At 39.9% G+C, this 18,435-nt stretch overlaps 1 protein-coding gene across 4 annotated transcripts in view; it reads left to right on the top strand.

Annotated features, from left to right (window-relative positions):
- magixa (MAGI family member, X-linked a) overlaps positions 1-17,316 on the top strand; it is a 36,225-nt gene extending 18,909 nt beyond the window's left edge. The window contains exons 10-18 of one of the 4 annotated variants that reach the window (XM_056773149.1): positions 61-574; positions 669-732; positions 843-1,241; positions 8,403-8,603; positions 9,675-9,748; positions 9,997-10,140; positions 10,547-10,685; positions 10,905-10,992; positions 12,075-12,217. In XM_056773149.1, the coding sequence (XP_056629127.1) occupies positions 61-574; positions 669-732; positions 843-1,241; positions 8,403-8,603; positions 9,675-9,748; positions 9,997-10,140; positions 10,547-10,685; positions 10,905-10,992; positions 12,075-12,081 (1,630 nt within the window). In that variant the 3' untranslated portion in view covers positions 12,082-12,217. The other 3 variants (XM_056773146.1, XM_056773145.1, XM_056773148.1) reach the window with 3 other exon arrangements.
- The last annotated feature ends 1,119 nt before the right edge of the window (positions 17,317-18,435 follow it).

Here is an 18,435-nt window from a genome sequence, read left to right as displayed (position 1 = left end):
CAAATAAGTTGTTCCTGAAGTCTTTGTGAGTGATATGTAAACCCATTTTTCTCCTCCCAGAGCCTCCCTGGTCCGAAGCTACAACCACAACTCTCTTCCAGCTCCCTCTCACGGCAATCACAGTTCCAAGTCTTCCGAGAGCGATATCTCCTCCACCACGTTACCCCTACCCCAGCCTGAGGTGGGTCAGACCATCCCACCACCAGGGGCGCCAAACACCCAGCGACCTCTCATGCCCCAAACATCTCTTGCCGTTGCACCTCCACCCGAGCTCCCACCCTGCGGTTTCAATGGGTGTCCAGCCAACAACCCCCCGCGACCTCATCCGGGTGGCCAAGGGTCACCCGGAGCCCCTATTGGGGTAGGCTGCGGGGTAGGGGGTGAGCTGGTACCCGTGGCCTTGGGCAGGAGCGACGGAGGGGGTATGGGTTTCAGTGTGACGGCTGGGGGGCAGGGGGGGCAGCTTGCGGTAGTAAAGAGAGTCTGGGACAGGAGGCAATGCCCCTCCTTACAGCAAGGAGACGCTATTATTAAAATCAATGGCGCGGATGTGCAGAGCCTCAGCTTTGCGCAGGTAATTCTTGGTCTGTAGGTTTGCCAGTTCTGTTTAGCTTTGGGATTTCTAAAATGAATTGTAATCTTTTTTTCTATGATAATTATTTGCTCAGGTGCAGCGGGTGCTACAAGAACATACCAAACAGGGTGAGGTGGTATTACTGGTTTACAGAGGAGGTGAGTAAGAAATTAGGATATATATTCAGTAGAATACATTGAATGCAATCGTTGTATGTCGTTTCATATTTACTATCTCTGTCAATTAGCAGTGTCCTGCTCTCTTTCAGGTCCTCTTTGTTCACCAGGTTCTCCAAATGCCTATAAGAGAACTCCTCCCTCATTGGGCACCCCTGATCTGACCTCTCCCTCCTCCGATGGCGCTGTGCCCAGCCAGAGCACCCTCTCACCCTCCTCTCCCTCTGGTGACCTCCCCAACCTGGTCCAGAGCACCAGCTTCCTGGACTCGGTGCCCGTGACGTTGACCCTAGAGCCCCGGGACTGGCTAGGGATCGAGGACGGAAATGGACAGTGGGGCCGAACCGCTGCCTCGAACTTAGGAGCTGTTTCCAAAAGTCATGCAGACGGCAGGACGGCAGCCTCTTCCAGAGCGATGGAGGTGGAGCTGAGACGGAGACCAGGAGAAGGGTTCGGGTTTGTCATCGCCTCCCAAGATGTAGTGAATGGATGTAAGTATAGATTGATTAAACATGATTTGTTAATTTTGTTACTTTCAATCACGTTTTGTAAGCAGTGACAGTAGACTTCATACCATTTTATCTCTTAAACTTGTAAATGTACTTATTGTGCCTTTAAATGCAGTCAAATAATTCACATTTGAAAGTTTTCATTTACTGCAACACAAATATCTGGTTTAGATTCAGATGTTAATTGCAGTGACCTGCAGAAATATTATTTTCTAAAGAATATAGTTGAATGGTTTATTTATTTGGTGGAGAGAAATATTCTGTCAGTATTGTATTTCTGTTTTGCTGATTTGTTAATGCAAAGGTGACCTTTTGTCTGTAAACAGAAGCAATAAAATGGTGGATTTTATTACCACATCACTTTTGTTACATGAAGGGCAACCTCCTTGAAGAATCATGCTTTCCGGAAGCATACAGCAATTACCATAGTGAATAAAAATAAAACAATTTAAAAAAAGGGCATTTTTCCCCTCAAAGCAAAATGCTCATCTGAGTCATGCCATTATGCAATAAGCATTTGCACAGAAATGCCATTTTTAGCAGACTAATAACAATTTCACTTGATTTGAGGCTTTGCTGAGATGTGTTATAAAACTATGCTGTGTTTTTATTAGTTATAAATGTACTTTTTTTGGATTTTCACCTCACTGCTTGAGGAAAGTGTCTGTAATTGTAAGATAAGTTAAGGTCTTTCTGAGGTCATGGTTTGTGTCCAGCAGTGCTTGTACTGTAGTTCTACTTCAGATGACTGGAGGTTTTCTGTGAGAGCAGTTTTTACTGTTCTTTTTTCTAGTGAGTTGTGTTTAGTAGTTTTATAGTTCAGTTTTTGTTTGCCTGCCTTTGTTCATTGTTCTGTAGACATAAATCTTAGTAAATTCAGAGATTTCACTAAAAGGTTTCTGTGTTTAAAACAAAAAAATCACAGTGTTGACTTTTCAATATTTAAGACCGAAATCCTCTCATGAATATACCGTAATTCTGACTTGACTTTAGTTGTAAAATGCATCTTACAGTAAAGGTACATAATAAAAGGGTTATATACAAATGTAACAAGCATTCATTGTGGGGAAATGGTAACCAACCACAGAATCGACTTAATTTTTTACACTTTTACAATTTATGGAAGTCAGATTATTCCACATTTTTCACTTAATGAGCATTGCTTTTAACTTTAACTTCCAGAGGTAATATAACAAGCGCAGAGTATTCATTTTTAAGGGATGTTTCTGTTACGAAATTACCTCTGTTCTTGTTTGAGTGTAAAACAGACAGTCCCTGAATTATTTTGACTAATATACAGCTGTGGAAAACATTAAAAGATAGGTTCACATCAAAATTGTGTTTAATTTTGTACTCACCCAAATGACGTTCAACATGTTTTAACACCTCCCGGCGTCTTTGGAACACAAATAGGTATTTTAGGTGACGTCCGAGAGATTTCCAGGCCTCCTCATAGACTTCATGGTTGTTGTCAAGGTGCGACTTTTTTTGTTCCGATGACATCACGTTGTTATATTTACATATATTTCTCAATCGATTTGAATCGCTAGAAGATTGAATCGCGATTCATATGTGAATTGATTTTTTTTCTCCCACCCAGTGTAGAATTCAGTGTAGTATTAAATCACTTTTATTTTTCACATATTTTCCCTCATACTTTCACTCACTGTCCCTCCTGCCAGCTCTCTCTCTCTCTCTCTCTCGCTCTGTCTCTCTTTGCACTCATTCCCTCTCTCCTCCTTTTTCTCAGTTCAGTTCAACAGTTTTTCCTCTGAGGAGAAACACCTTTTCAGTCCTCTCTTGTTGAGTTGTTGAGTAATATCATATGTACTTGTAGATCAGGAATTATTGGAATTTAAACCGGTCAACATGCTAGAATGGCTTCATTCTGCACTGAGAACGATGAAGGACTCCAAACGTAAATACTTTTCTGACATTCTGAAAACTATTGACCCAGTTACTGTTTGTCAGTTTTACTAACATTTATATTGCAGCTGAATCACTGTTTCTGGTGTTTTAAAGTGATTTTAATCATGTATTGGGTGGTTGTAAAGCTTTGTGATTTGTTAGCTCGAGCTGTGAGGGTTTTCAGGTGCATGAGAATAGTCTGTTGGTTTGAGAGAAAACAGGATGTGTGTTTGTGTATGTTGCATTGTATCTTAAGTCTTTGAGCTCTCCGGGGCAGATCTTTTGAAGATTGCCTTATGTGAACTCTTCCTACCTTGTGCTCACATAAACCTGGACACTCTCACATACCTTAAATATTTCATCTGGTCCAGGGTGGGCAGTGCCAAGGGAATTAACTCTTCTGCTACATTGTTCCAGGCCCTTGGACAAACACGGCCCTCTAAAGTCGAGTAACAACCCTGGCTGTTAGTTTCATGGAGTATGTTTGTAAGGAGCGGCTCACACTGGAAATCTTATCATGTCTGCATGAAGTCATTTGGAGGGAATGTTTTGTGTGTGTATGAGAGTGCAAGAAACACTGCATTCCCTCTAATCCTGTCAAATATAAGATTGTCTTATCTCTATCTTCTCTATTTTGTAATATCCTTAAGGCTGTGTTTTTAAGCTGGGGTTTGCGAGGAATTTATTGTTCTGCTTCGGCTGACGCAGTGATGCTGTTTTTTGACGCTTATTCATGTTAACAGAAACCACAGGTTCTGGATCATTGGTTGAGCACGTTTTCTCTGTCATGTGAGATTTTGCATTGTTCATTTTAATGCGCATTTACATGGCAAAACTAATAAAATGGATAAGATTAAATATTAATCACAGTTGGTTTCGCCTGTTTATGCCCAAGGGAATGCGAAATTGCTTGTTAATGTTATGTTAGAATGTGTGTGTGTGTGTAACGTTTTTTGGATGCATGTTTTGTTGGATGTGTATTGCGTATCTGCTCATGTAGGATGTGTTTTCTAGCATAATGTGTGAAAAAGCATCCACTTCTGTGGCTCATTTCAGATTTTTTGTATCTGCAGGGTCAGTCTGATGTAAATTCTGAGTGTTGTCGGTTTGATACTCAGTCACCATTAGTTTCAGTGCCACAATCTGCGTCTGTGTTTTGTTCTCCGTTACATAAGTGGTGTGAAAATGTACATTTTCAAGCAATGGGCGCAACAACAATTTGTATGTTGTATGTTAAGTTTTCGCATAATTGGGTTTGTTTATAACATTACTTTTATATATCTGTGTGAGTACAAAGTTAAGAGACATTATTCTCGGTGGTAACACCTTAGTTTACCTAATAGGCATGTGTTTAGGTAAAATGATCATTTTCGATTCATTATGTAAACTACTAATAATATATGTCCCGAATCTTAAGAAAAATGTTGTTTCTATTTCTTTCTTTTTGCATTTATTTGCAAACTGGAGAAAGTAGCAGACCTCAAATACTGCAAAGAAAACAAGTTCATATTCACTTTTAATAATATAACAGTAGGCACTATTTATTTAGAAGTTTAAATTTTTGTTATGTGATATCCAGGTTTCACCTTGCTGTTAGATAACTTTGAGTATCTCTCCTGAGGTTTGGTTTTAAAATATAACAGACACTGGACTGGAATGTCCCCAATACAGCTATAATTGGGAATTATTTTTTATATTTAATATTTCAATATCTGATCAATCATATACTGGAGTCTGTTTACAATTGTGTTTTACACAATAATTATTTTGCGGTCAAATTTGTTGGAAAATGTCTTCAGTATTCAAGGTTAAAGTTATTTTCTCACAATTAAAGTGTATACAATTAAAGAATAGTAAAAGTTAACAAGTCCCTGTTTGTGTGTGGTCCTGGTAAACCCATAATTTTTGACCTTGTGGGGACATTTTTGGTCTCCATGAGACAAAAGGCTTCAAAATCGAAATGATGTTCGTTAAAACTTTTTTTTTTGTGATGGTTAGGTTTAGGGATAAGATAAGGTGATAAGAGTATACAGTTTGTACAGTATAAAAGCCACTGCGTCTATAGAAAGTCCCTATTAAACATGGAAACACATCATGTGTGTGTGTCAGCTTCTCTTTATTAGTTCTGCTGTTCTCCTCTCTACATGAAGCGTTTTATTAGAATGATAGCAGTCATCCGCTCTCAACCCCAGTATGAACTCTGCTTCCAAAACACTCAAATCCTCTGGAGCTCGTGGCATGTGAGAACTCTGCTCATATGTGGTTCATTGATCTGCAGTTCATAGGACATCTGCCCAGACGGGAAAATAACTGAGGCTTGTGAATAAAGTAAAGGTTAACAGAAACACAAAGCTGTGCAAAAGCTATGAAGCTTGACACCGTTTTTTGTTACTAACTAGTTCAAGTTTGACTCATGCGTGTGTTTTGCTTCTGTTTCTGTTTACCTGTGTGTTTCAGTGAACTTTATTTAAGTTCACTGATGTTAATGTTGTCCTCTTGTCAAGATCTCAAGCACAAACAGTGCGGGACAAGTTACGTATCAAAGTTTCATGACTTACTTTGGTTTTTATTATAATGAGTGAAACTAAAGCTGTGTTCAAACCAAACACAAATAAAGTATTTTCTCTCATACATCACATACAAATTCAATGAAAAGATGTAAATAGATGCGAATTCTCGACATAAATCAGTCAGCCCAGTTGCCGCAAAAGCAACTTGAGCAAGAAATTTGTGCACAGATCTCATAGACACGTAAAGTGTGTCCAGACGCATGAAGACTGCGAGTAATAAAGAGCGAGGAACGCGATGGTTTGTGTTTGGTGTGAACACAGTAAAAATACTGTTATGCTGTGTTCACACCTCATGCGAAGCATTGCATTTCTTGCTCTTTATTATTTTCGGGAATAGTTTGTTATTTTCGCGCGAGTGAAACAAAAAACATTGCATGACGGGGAGTGTCTTTATGCGTCCGGTCGTGTCAAACAGAAGGCATCAATGAGCAATTGCATTTACTTTGTTTGTCATTTACTTGTGCAAATCGCTTAATTCGCATTTGGTGTGAACGCAGTATAACTGTATTAAAGTATACTGTGCATTACGTGTTATATTATGGACATGTGCAAACATGTGCGCTTCTCTCTGTTCTGTCAGTCATGAGAGTAATGTTTTGTAGGATTATATGAAGTGTTTGATAATGGTTTTGCAACAGTCACCATGCTTTCACAAAGCCAAAATACTCATGTTCAATAAATTCCACAGAGCACCTCGCTCTCACTCTCTTTTGGGCAGCTGGGTCACGGACAGCTGTGTCCCTTCATCTATTTATCTCTCCGTTTTCACGATGGAGGCATTTATGAAATTACAAAACCCCTGTATTGAGTTTATTAAATACAAACCCACAAACACAATAACCATTTTAATCTTTTGCCCTGTATTATCACCTCTATGAATAACCTATGGTAGGAAACATTGTAGTGTTTAACAAAGATGTTTTACATGGTATAAATTATGCATGACTGTGCAATAAATAATAGACAGAAGCATGAAAAATGCAGATTGGGTAATAATTGGCAGCACTTAGGAACATAGTTGTGGAGAAGTGGGATATTTGGGAGATGTGGAGAGGTGAGAGAACATCTTTTCCACCTCAGCACGCTTCAGAAGACACTGAACACATTCACCTGCGCTCTACTGATTTTCTCTGTTTAAACCATGTAGACACACACTGGGTTATTTCATTACTCACAGCCAAAAGTTGCCAATTTATTTAGGGCATAATATTGTCCTTTTCCCCTCTGTGGATATTCTTCTGTGATTTGTCTCGGGTAGATAGATTTGTTACTTGAAGCATATGGTCTGCTACAAATTGCAGCTTTATTTTGGCCAAAAAGTCACTCCGTAAGGAAAAGGTCATCCGACCAAAGTGACCAACCACCGTTCATTTTATTTCTTGGTGATTGGGGAAGGTTTACCAGAAATAGATTATAAACAAATATGAGAATATGAGTGAGTCTTTAAACTTGACTTAAGTTCAAGAAAAAACATTAAGGGACGAAGGGATAGTTCACCCAAAAATGTATATTCTGTCATGTCAAACCTGTATGACTTTCTTTCTTCTGCAGAAGAAATAAGAGTTTTTGAGGAAAGTTGTAAACCAAACAGCGCCGGTCATTGTATGGACAGAACAAAATGCATGTGAATGGGTGCCAGTTAACAACATTTTTTCAAAATATCTTCTTTTGTGATCCATGGAAGAAAGAAAGTCATACAGGCTGAAATGACAAGAGGGTGAGTAAATGATGGCAGACGTTTATTGTTGGGTCGTAAAAGGTGTTTCCTTATAAGCACACAGTGTGATGACACACAAAAGTCTGTTTCGATTTGCTTTGTTTCTGTTACATCACACCCTTCACGAACCCAAAAAGAACTTTCATGTTGTGGCGAGGGAGAGTGTTTGAAGAGTGTCTCTTGGCTTATGTTCGAAAACACAGCAGGCTGTAAATGATCAGAACATTTCCAACATGTTTCTTGTTTTCTGATGCTTTTGAACTGTTTATTCAGATTGTGTCATAGCTTATTTGTTTCCTGCGGCATTTTCTCTTTGTTTCTGTTAACATCCTGTCAGAGCCTCTGCAGGCGGACACAGGTGGAATGCCAGAATTAGAACAATTATTTAGTAGGGTGAAATGTACCACTTTGTATGTACATTGCAGCTGATGGGAGGGTCTATATTTTTGTTATCTACCAGGCACGACAGGACAGTCAATACAATCAGATCGATTGATGGGCCGATGTGCAAGACTGGGCCAGTTTAGAACAGGAGTGTATTGAGCATGTGTGTAGAAATGTGTGTTTCTGCTTTCTGTTGCTAATGTCTGACGCGACTTCTTTAACGATTACTACTCTGGCTAACTGAGCTTAGATCTTTAAGAATATAAAGTAAAAAAGTAGTACAAAAGGTCCTTAAACCTAAGAAGGACAGTCGGAGAAGAACAAAACAAGGAACTCTTAACTGTGACCATTGTAGTGGATTTCGGTTCAAAAAGGCTCCAAAAATTGGCCAGTTTATTATTATAACAGCTTTGTTCTTTTAAGTTTGTCCGAAAACTCCCTGTTCTGGAATGGGAAAATATGTGGAACAATGTTTCTATCTTTCTATGGTTTGAGGGGGCTCAACAAAAACATTTTGAACAATAGCACGCTTTGATGAGGTTTATTTCTCTTTCTCTCCCGTAGCCTCGTCTCTGGTGTGTCACAGGTTTGTGACAGTACGTAGAGGGAGCCCAGCAGCCCGAAGTGGTCAGATCCAGCCGGGGGATCAGTTAGAGGCTGTGGAGGGCCGATCAGTGGTCACCCTACCACACAGAGACCTGGCACAGATCCTGCGCAGAGCCGGAAACACGCTCAGACTCACTATTATACCACGCTCAAACACTAGTACGCAAACACATAACTACACACTAATATACACACTTATGACTTCATCTGTATGAATTATAAGAGAAATGCAACATTTCCATCTGATCATCATGTATTGTTTGTTATATCATTTTGAGATGATACTCTTTTTGTATTCACAGTAACGGCCAAAAGTGATGTCTGAAGGTCATATTTATGTATTTTGAAATTAAAGGCCATGATGTAGGAGATTACTTTTGGCCACTACTGTATACATCATGATACACTACTGTGCATATTAAAGGGATAGTTCAGCCAAAAACTCCAATTTGCTGTTTAATTACTCACTCTCAGGCCATCCAAGATGTAGTTGACATTTTTTCTTGAGTAGAACCATAAAGAAGATTGTTTGGTAAATATGCATCCCTCACTGCTTCATATAATGGGAGTATATGGGGTCCGCCGCTCTGATGGTTCCTAAAGCACATAATTCCAAAAAGTGTCTCCTGGCGCCATGTTGACATTTCGTAAAGAGACTCGCTCGATATTTTCATAAATTTCAATGTCTTTTTTAATAATATTAGCCATACTGCACAGCCTTAACACTCCCTTTCTGCAGATGGCGCTAAACGTACCAGACGCTGGTATGCCATCCGCCACCAAATACTAAAAGAAGAATATTGCGATTGTGTGCAGAGGTTGCACATTATGGCTAATAATATTAAAGAGAAGTTCAGTTTTATGATTTTTTTAAATGATTCGCTTCACGAAACGTCAACGTTGCAAGGAGCCGATTTTTGGAATTAAGTGCTTTAGGAACTCTTAGACAGGTGGACCCCATAGATTCCCATTATATGAAGCAGAAAGGGCTGCGGATTAACCAAACAATCTTCTTTATGGTTCTCCTCAAGAAAAAATGTCACCTACATCTCGGATGGCCTGAGGGTGAGTAAATAAATGGCAATTTGGAGTTTTTGGCTGAACTATCCCTTTAAGATGTGTATGTTCCACAAACACCACACGAGGGTGCTGGTGTTTAAACCTTGTGGTGTGAATAGAGAGTTTATTTAAGTCAATGTGATTGATTGTGTTTCTCTGTATTTCTGTCAGATAATAATCTGCCTGAGTACACTGACTTTGATCCTGAGAGCCGATCGAGAAAAGGCCATCGATCCAAACAGAAGGTGAAGTTGCATACGTGCACACAGAAAGCATCAGATGATGAATTAGATGTCATTGAAATAAAAATTTAATTGGATGTACATCAAAAGATCTAAAGGCTGCATGCATTAAAATAAAATAAATACTTTTAAAATCATTTTACATGCAGTATATTATATTACAATGAAGGCCATATTCATTTTCCATTGCCCCACATACAATTTACACCATATGAAGTTAAAAATGAAAAGATGTGTTTCTTTATATCCAGGATTCCCAGTACTACACCCTGGATCTAGATAGGGGCCCAACGGGGTTTGGTTTTAGCCTGAGAGGTGGGAGTGAGTATAACATGGGTCTGTATGTACTTGGCCTGATGGAGGGCGGCCCAGCCTCTCGAAGTCAGAAAATACAGGTCAGTAAACACACAGGGACTACAAAACTGACACTTTGATGTTTTCAGGGATGTTTTGTTGGACACATAAAACTTATAAAAAGTTTATGCCCTATCAGTTGTTTTGGAAAAAGAAGTCTGTTAAATCAGTGATTCTCAACAGGGGAGCCGTGGCCAGCTGACTTCTAATGGGGCCTCAAGATGACCAAGATTTTAAAATTAAACAAAATGAGAACGATATTTATTTTATAAGGTTTTTTGAGTTGGTGGGGGGCCTTTGAATATTGTTGAATACAGTGGGGGGCTTAGGAGTCAAACATTTAGAGAACCCCTGAGTTAAATGAATAAATGTAATGCGAAAGTGCTTTAGAGTTACGATGTGGGTATTATACCGAGGCATGATGGGATTGTGGTTGTGGTTGTGCAGGTGAGTGATCAGCTCGTTGAGATTAATGGAGACAGCACATCTGGAATGACACACAGCCAGGCCGTTGAACAGATCCGGAAGGGTGGAACCCGGATACACCTCGTACTGAAGAAAGGCAACGGATACGTACCCGATTACGGTGAGGAGGGAAATCAAATTGTATAGTAGCTTTGGATCATGATGATGGTGGATAGATTTCGCTTGTTCTATGAATATTCAGTTTTGGGTAGATGTGTTTTTTTCTATTTTGTTCGTTCTCTTATGAAAACTTCTCCATTTTGGCCTTCTAATCTCTTCCTCCTGATGTTTTTCTTATTCTTTTGTTTTACGACCTCTTCGATCTTTTTCCCTCCTCCAGTGGAGCTTTCCAGCTTATCTCTTTGTATGACTAACTCCAAGCAGGGTGAGCCTTGCTTCTATGTCATCGGCCGGACAGAAAACTCGCGGTTGGTAACCGTTCCTTAACCGTTGGTTGTCTTTGCACCTCTTATAAGTCAATTCTGCGTTGTCTTTTTCCATAATTTGTTCTTTTTTTCTTCCATCACATTGTCCTTGGTGTCATCATCTAATGGTCAGTATATCCTGTGATGCATTCAACTGTGATGCTCTTGCATACGCCAAGAATTTGAAATGCGACTAATCTCCATTTTTATTTCTCTCTGTCTTTCTATTCATCATTCTCTGTCATTTTCCTTCAAGTCATAATAACCGACAAGATAAGGAATATCATAAATTCCACAATACGTTATTATAAGAGACATTTTAGATGATAGCAACATTTTTATTAGTTTGATTGGTTGGCTAACACATTAATGCTGTTTTGGGAAACAAAAAACTCAAACTTTCGAAAACGGGTCAAGTTTATGAAAATGGCCCTATTATCGTCTCCATCTAAACTGCAAGACGGAACTTTCTGAAAACGATGACGTCACGCGCATGTGTTTACATGTTCAGTAGTAGTACAAGTACATCCAAAACAATATGCCGGCCTTGGGTACAGTTTACTTGTGACACCCGACATATGTATGAACATCTCCATGAAAAAAAATATTTGCTGCACCACTATGAGCAGCGGAGACACAATATTTACATTTGTCAGACCTTAAATGCACAAAACCATCGACCAAAGGTATTAAAAAGCACTTTTGGCTAATAACTGTGTATGTGCTCAGCCACGTTGTTTTTTTTTCAAACCCACCATCGCCTTCAACTGGCCTGGCATGCATGAAACAGCGTTTTAATTCATTTTCACACATCCCTGTAAATGCAGATCATTTTGTTAATGCTGTTGTCTGTACGTGTAATAAAAAAACCGCAAAGGAAAAACGTTTCAGTTTTTATCGTGTAAACGTGGTCTAAATCCTCAATGATCTCAGAACAGTCACTGGTGTGTCTCCTGGTTGCACTGTCAGTCATCCACCTAGTGTACTCTTCCATCATCCAAACCATATGTGACAACTCCGTTTGTAATTTTACATGAACGATAACATTTTATAATGTAACTCTCCTTTATCTCTCTGAATGTCAGACCGTGAAGCTGGGGCAACCTCCCCCTCCTCCCTCTGCTCTGAAGGGCCGAACGCATCTGCACCATATCACCCGAGGAGCAGCGGACGGGTGGATGACAGTGGACGAGAGAGGAGGGGGAAGGGAAGGAGAGAGTCAGGAGGAAGGAGCAGAGGAGCATCTGATAGTGAGCAGGCATTGGCGGATGTGAGCGCGGCAGGTGGCTCCCGGAAAACAGGAACGAGGATAGAGCAACAGATACGATCACGGAGTTTACCCAGCACACTAAGGGGCCGAGAGGGAGCGCGGAGAGATGAAGACGACAATGGAGCACGAGAGGAACGACGAAGAGCGAGACGGAAAGCGAAATATTTTACTTCACTGAGGGACAACAGCCTCCCAGCCGAGGGTGAGATGGAGGGAGGAAGAGTTGGAAAATCAAAGCGAGATAGCAGAAAGTCCAGCACTCCGGGGGTTGCGCCGTTTTCTTTCCTTATGCCTTTAGACAATGACGACGATGGGACGGATGCAGAATCAGCTGTCAGCTTCTCTGAAGTCAGCGTTTCTGCAGCCAGCATCTCATTCTCGGGGACCCAGTGGCCCCGGGTGCATGTCAGGCCTCTACTGGCCCCTGGATCTCCAACTACAGCTCCGGGACCCTGGCTTGTCCCTCGCCCTCACAAACTCACTCAGGTTTTAGAGGGAAAATGGATGAGCCGGAATAAGGGAGGACTGCGGTCCTAATGCTATTTCCCTTAAAGTGATAGTTCACCCAAAAAGGTCCTCATTTACTCACCCTCTTGACATTTCAAACCTGTGTGGCTTTCTTTCTTCTGCAGAACACGGAAGAAGAAATTTTGAATAATGTTGGTAATCGAACAACGGCGGTACCCATTGACTTAGGTAGGCTTTGTGTCTATACAATAGAAGTAAATGGGTAGCGTCGTTGTCTGGTTATCAATATTCTTCAAAAAATCTTGTTTTGCGTTCTGCAGAAGATAGAAAGTCATACAGGTTTGGAACAACATGATACTGAGTAAATTATGACATATTTAAATTTTGGGTTGAACTATTCCTTTACTTCTCTCCTCTCTCTCACAAATGCACGCATGCACACGTGTGCCCACACAGCCTGTGTCTCATTTATACATGAGCTATGTCTCTATAACTGTGGTCTTCATTACACCAGAACCATCCCATCCTAAATCCGTCTCTATGTAGTATTGGTGTTGCTGAGAGACCAAAAGAAACTCTAGATACTGCAGAGGTCTCCCATCCAGGTTCATCAAAACTTTTTTATCTCCACGTGGGGGCCAAGGAGAGAAAACGCTGCCGTCACGTTTTTGGCTAGCGTCACTTTAACTGCAAGGTCAGTTAGTAGGCGTCGTATGTCCATAGCGTCCCTCATAGCATGTAGTCTCCACATCATTTTATTTTGATACTTTCCATTTATTTTCTTAAGAATGCAACCAAATTCTATTATAAAAAGAATTTATTTAAGAAAGGGTCGCTCAATTCTGCTTGAGATCCATCTTTCTGGTATGGAACTTGGAACATGTGCGGGACAGAGCGACTCTTGATTTAAGAGATTTTATTAGCTGCTTGCTGTTTGAGAATGGACTGTAACCCCTCCCCTCCTGTGAGCGGTGGTCTTGCGGTTGAAAGAGGAGGGAAGGACGATAACAGAACTAGAGTTTTATTATAAGGCCAGCGAGCCGTATCAAACCTCTCCAGGTGCCTTCTGCTTCTTTAGCCAGTGTTTACCAAAAAAAATTCAGATAAACAAGTTAAAGAACATAAGACGTAGCATAGTAGGAAATGTGCAACACAATACTGTTCTGCCTCTTTAACATCTATATCTTTGCAAGACTTGGTTCACAAGTTGGGAAATATTCTGCACACGCTTCAGCTAAGTGAGTCAAAGCGAAAGAGAGCCATTACAAGTGCCTCATGCGATATTCCTTTATACGAGACATAGACTTCCCTTGAGCTCAGAATCAGGACCCAAAGTTTTGATTTTCCATGTGTTCGTTTGCTTTCCGATTTAATACTCCAGACCCATTTCATTGCCCACTACATTTCAGAGAAAACAATTATGAAAATGACACAAAGTGAAGGCCAATCGGCCCTCACGCTCTCCGCCAATCAGCACTGAGCATCATGCGGAATCTTCATTTCAGGAGACGAACAAACAAAAAAGGACAAAAGATTAAAGGGCATTTTGATACATGCTTCTATGCATTTTGTAAGACTAAATGGTCAAAAATTGTGGTAGGATTTTTCTACCTAAGATATGAGATTCGTAATTTTGTGTACTATTAAATACACAGGCAGGTTGGCGAGTCGAAACAGAACACTAAAGGGAAGGCTTTCTGAGATCCGGCGATAATCAGACATGCTGTACCACCAGCTTATGCATTGATCTTTACCTCAGAACTGCCTGAGCAATAAGTGCTATCTCTTTCTGTTTCACACCCAGCAAAGCTCTAGAAAGGCTCATTGGAAAGCCGTGCATGCACAGTAAAATCTTTTGTGATAAATTACCAGGGATGAAAAGCTTTGAAACGCAGAAATCTTTAAAAGTTAGTTCAGCGTTATCCTTTGGTAGGGTTAGTTTATCACCGGGCGATCTTACTGTGCTGCAACATATCAATGAATGCTTACGTAGAAAATCACACATACTGTAAATTATTTTGCCATACGCAGCCTGTAAGCATTTAGCAATTTGCAATTTGGAAAAGTGATATGTGTTTGTACACGTTAAATCAGGTTTCTTAAATGCGTATTACACAGCGTTCAGCTGTGCATCTGAGGTTTAATCTTAATTTCATTGCTCTCAGAATCCTCAACCAGCCTGGATCTTAATGTTGACTTGGTACCTGATTATCCCTTCACTTTAGAATGACCCCTTGTTTTTTTTTCAGTTTGTTGTTTTTAATGACGGGGGATGGTTTTCTTTCATGTTAATACTGTAGCATTGCCCTTACTGTAGCAGATTTTGTGAAGGAAGCTTATTGTAAATAATGATAGACCCTGCACATTTTTTTAACTGAAGTGTATTCTCGAACCCCAAATGTGTCACATATCAGAAATCAGGCACTGTCAGCCGATTCACAGTATTTCCTCTGTGTTCCTGACACATGTGCTGCATTTTAAAACAAGGTGCCCACTGGCTTGGCAAGAAGCTTGATTATATAAAACAATTCTTATAATAATTGAATCTTGCATGTTTGTAGTGAGTATACTATTTTAATAGCACTGGCCCTTACCATACATTCAACCCCTCGATGGCATGATTCTTTATTCCACAAGTCCAGACACAAACAAAATAGCCTGCGGTCATGTTTTACAGAACATCTGTTGCCACTTTCTTATTAATGAAATAATGGCATCTGATCTGACCGTTTTACTGCCCCCTAGTTCCCATTTCACATACAGTGGGTTAGCTAGTATGCTAATGGTACTCTTTTAGCTGATATAACTACACCAGGTTAGAAGACAGATTTAGAGACACACTATGTAGTCCACAAAGATAACAGCATGCCAACCAAATATGCCCCCCCCATAGGTTTCCTTAACTGGAGACAGTGTAGACCCGTAGATGATCAATAGGCGAATAAAGGAGAAGTCTCAAAAATGAGCCATACTCTGAGCCAACCGATATATTAACACAACGATGCAAGTTTTTTTTTATAACAGTGTAAGGTTGCTAGCAGTGCTAATGTGCCATTTAAATGCTAATCAATGATGTCATACTCTTTCCCTCTGCTGAGAAAAATACAGATGGGTCTTTGTCCCGCTGAGTTTGACACTTTTGAAATGTCAGAACGTGAATGGACTGTTTCAGCTTTGAATTTTCAACTTGAATTTGCTATATTGGCCTTGTTAGGAGTCAGCCATTGCATAGAGCAAGAACAATTTTATTGTGAAAAGGAATGATGAGAATGTTGAAGGCGTAGTTCACCCAAATATGAAAATTGTTACAATTTATTCAGCCTCGTAGGACCTTCCTTCTTTCGTGGAGCATGATTATAGCAGAATATCCAGGCTGATTTTGTTCATGTAGTGGAAGTGAAAGGTGACTACAGCTGTCAAGCTAGATTATTAGTGAATAACTACTTTACACAAGGTTATCATATTGAGACTTTAAAATCAGTGCACAAATCGCATGGACTGTATTTATGATGTGTTACTGTATGGATTTTTTGGGAAGGAGGGCTTTAGTTGACTGCAACAGGCCCCATCTACTTCCATTGTATGAAAAAGAGCTGATGGACCATTTTGCTTATTAGTGAATAACTACTTAAATTTTACACAAGATAAGGGGACTTGGAATTCATGCACGGATCATATGGAGTAAACATTTATATATTTCTGATGTTTTAACTGTATGGTTCTTTTTTGGAGGTTTGACAGTCTCTAGTCCCCATCTACTTCCATTGTATTAATGAGAGCTGATGGGACATTCTGTATGACTCCTCCTTTAGTGTTCCACTGAAGAACGAAACACGTACATGTTTGGAATAACATGAGGGTGAGTAAATACTGACAGACTTGTCATTTTTGGGTGAACTGTGCCTTTAAAGTAAATCTTTATATTGGTCTTCAAGCTCAGCCCATGGTAATGAAAGCAGAGGACATTCTGTCGTGTAAAGGAAGTAACCGGTGCACCAGGAGATAACAGAGTTTTACCTCAATGAGACAGCAGTCCAATCTGAATTCTCCCCCCCCCCCCCCCCCCCCCCCATTGGTCCTGATCCTCCAACTGGCTTGAAGCATTCATTTTGCTTTCCTCCATCCAATTGACATGGAGATCAACACAAGGCAGCGTTTGTTAAAACACCGCAAGTGTTCAGATGGGGCTAAAAAATCATCTGTCAACTCCTGTGTAAGGTTCCACCACCTTTACAACATAATCGTCCTCTTCTTCATTTTGACCTGGTAGCGTAGAACAGACGAGGAGGAAGCAGGCAGCGGTGTGTTGCAGGATTTTTACCCGCTGGATCTAAAAGCGATCTTCCCGAGACCTCGGGCCGCACGAGTAGCCGTTATTTTAGTGGCGCCCTCTGCAGGGAAGATGCTGAGTGTGTAAATAGCAGTCCATAAGGGGACACCTTAAACACAGATGTACAGGTTTTTAATTGTTACTCTTGATATGTATGAAGATACTGTATTGTTTTTGAATGCATCAACAGGGAGTTTTGAATTATGAATAATGACATGCAGTTAAAGAAATTAAAACAAATAAAATTGATTCAAAGATGCGTTTCTTTATTTTCACTGTCTTGATGAACCCCACAGCACAGATCTATATATATTTATGTACCATTGAATATGGTTTCCAATGATCATTTTATTTCCATATTCCAAGCGGTTGAATGGAACCTGATTATCTTTAGATTCTTTAAGGTAAAATAACCTTTTTGTAGGAGATGCTAGCATAAACCATGCTAATCATCTTGGAAATTCAAGCTTTTTCTTTTTCACACATGCACATCACCAAACCACTTGGGGATAAACTCCTACGTGTACAATATACAGCATCCTACATATTCACCACGTCCAGTACGGCAGGGAAAATTATCACACTGATCTCTCTTGTGTTTAAAATCACACAACATTTGGTGCTACAACGCACCAAAGGCTTTTAAAACGAAGCAGGCAACCTCTCTGTCTAATGTTTGCCTAAGGACATACATCGAAATAGAACCTAATAAGTGGCTCATTTAGATCTCTCTTTATAGGCACAAACACACAGGGATGGCAAAGTCACTTGCATGTGGTGCACAAAAGATACTGTGGTGAAATAGGTTACATTCATCCAAGTGATGCTCAAACAGACTGTTTCGCAGAATGTAAACAACATGGTTCATAAACACTTGCTGTTTCAGTTTGTTAGTTTACCTATTTCACAAAATTAAGGCTTAAATCTGTTTATTTAACATTTCGATTCAGTTCTAAATGTTCTATTTGTTGTAATGTTTGCGGGATGATCAAACTGAGAAAACTGAAAGAGCGTCTAGATACCGTACATCTAGCAAAATGGTCTATAGACACAAAACATTTACAACACACACAATTACTGGATGAAATAATCACATAACTTTTACAATAGAGCACATTTTATACTTTTTAGTTTTATTTTCAATACTGTGTTTTTAGCACAAACCGTTTACAAAATTACTCTAACTGCACCGTTTGAGCAAATAGTTACTATATTTGCTCACCTCACAAACTCATTCAATACTGGCATAAATTAAAATGAATTTGTACTATGATCATCACACTTTCCCCTTCTAGATGCGTGAGCAGAAAAACAGGAGAAGGCTTCTCTGGCTCCTTTCTTTTCTAATTGCTCTCATTAATTACACACTGTCTTACTC

Source organism: Triplophysa dalaica, chromosome 18 (genome assembly GCF_015846415.1).
Source record: "Triplophysa dalaica isolate WHDGS20190420 chromosome 18, ASM1584641v1, whole genome shotgun sequence".
Taxonomy (NCBI): domain Eukaryota; kingdom Metazoa; phylum Chordata; class Actinopteri; order Cypriniformes; family Nemacheilidae; genus Triplophysa; species Triplophysa dalaica.
Note: the sequence above shows the minus strand (reverse complement) of the source record. Positions and strands in the feature narration are given on the sequence as shown.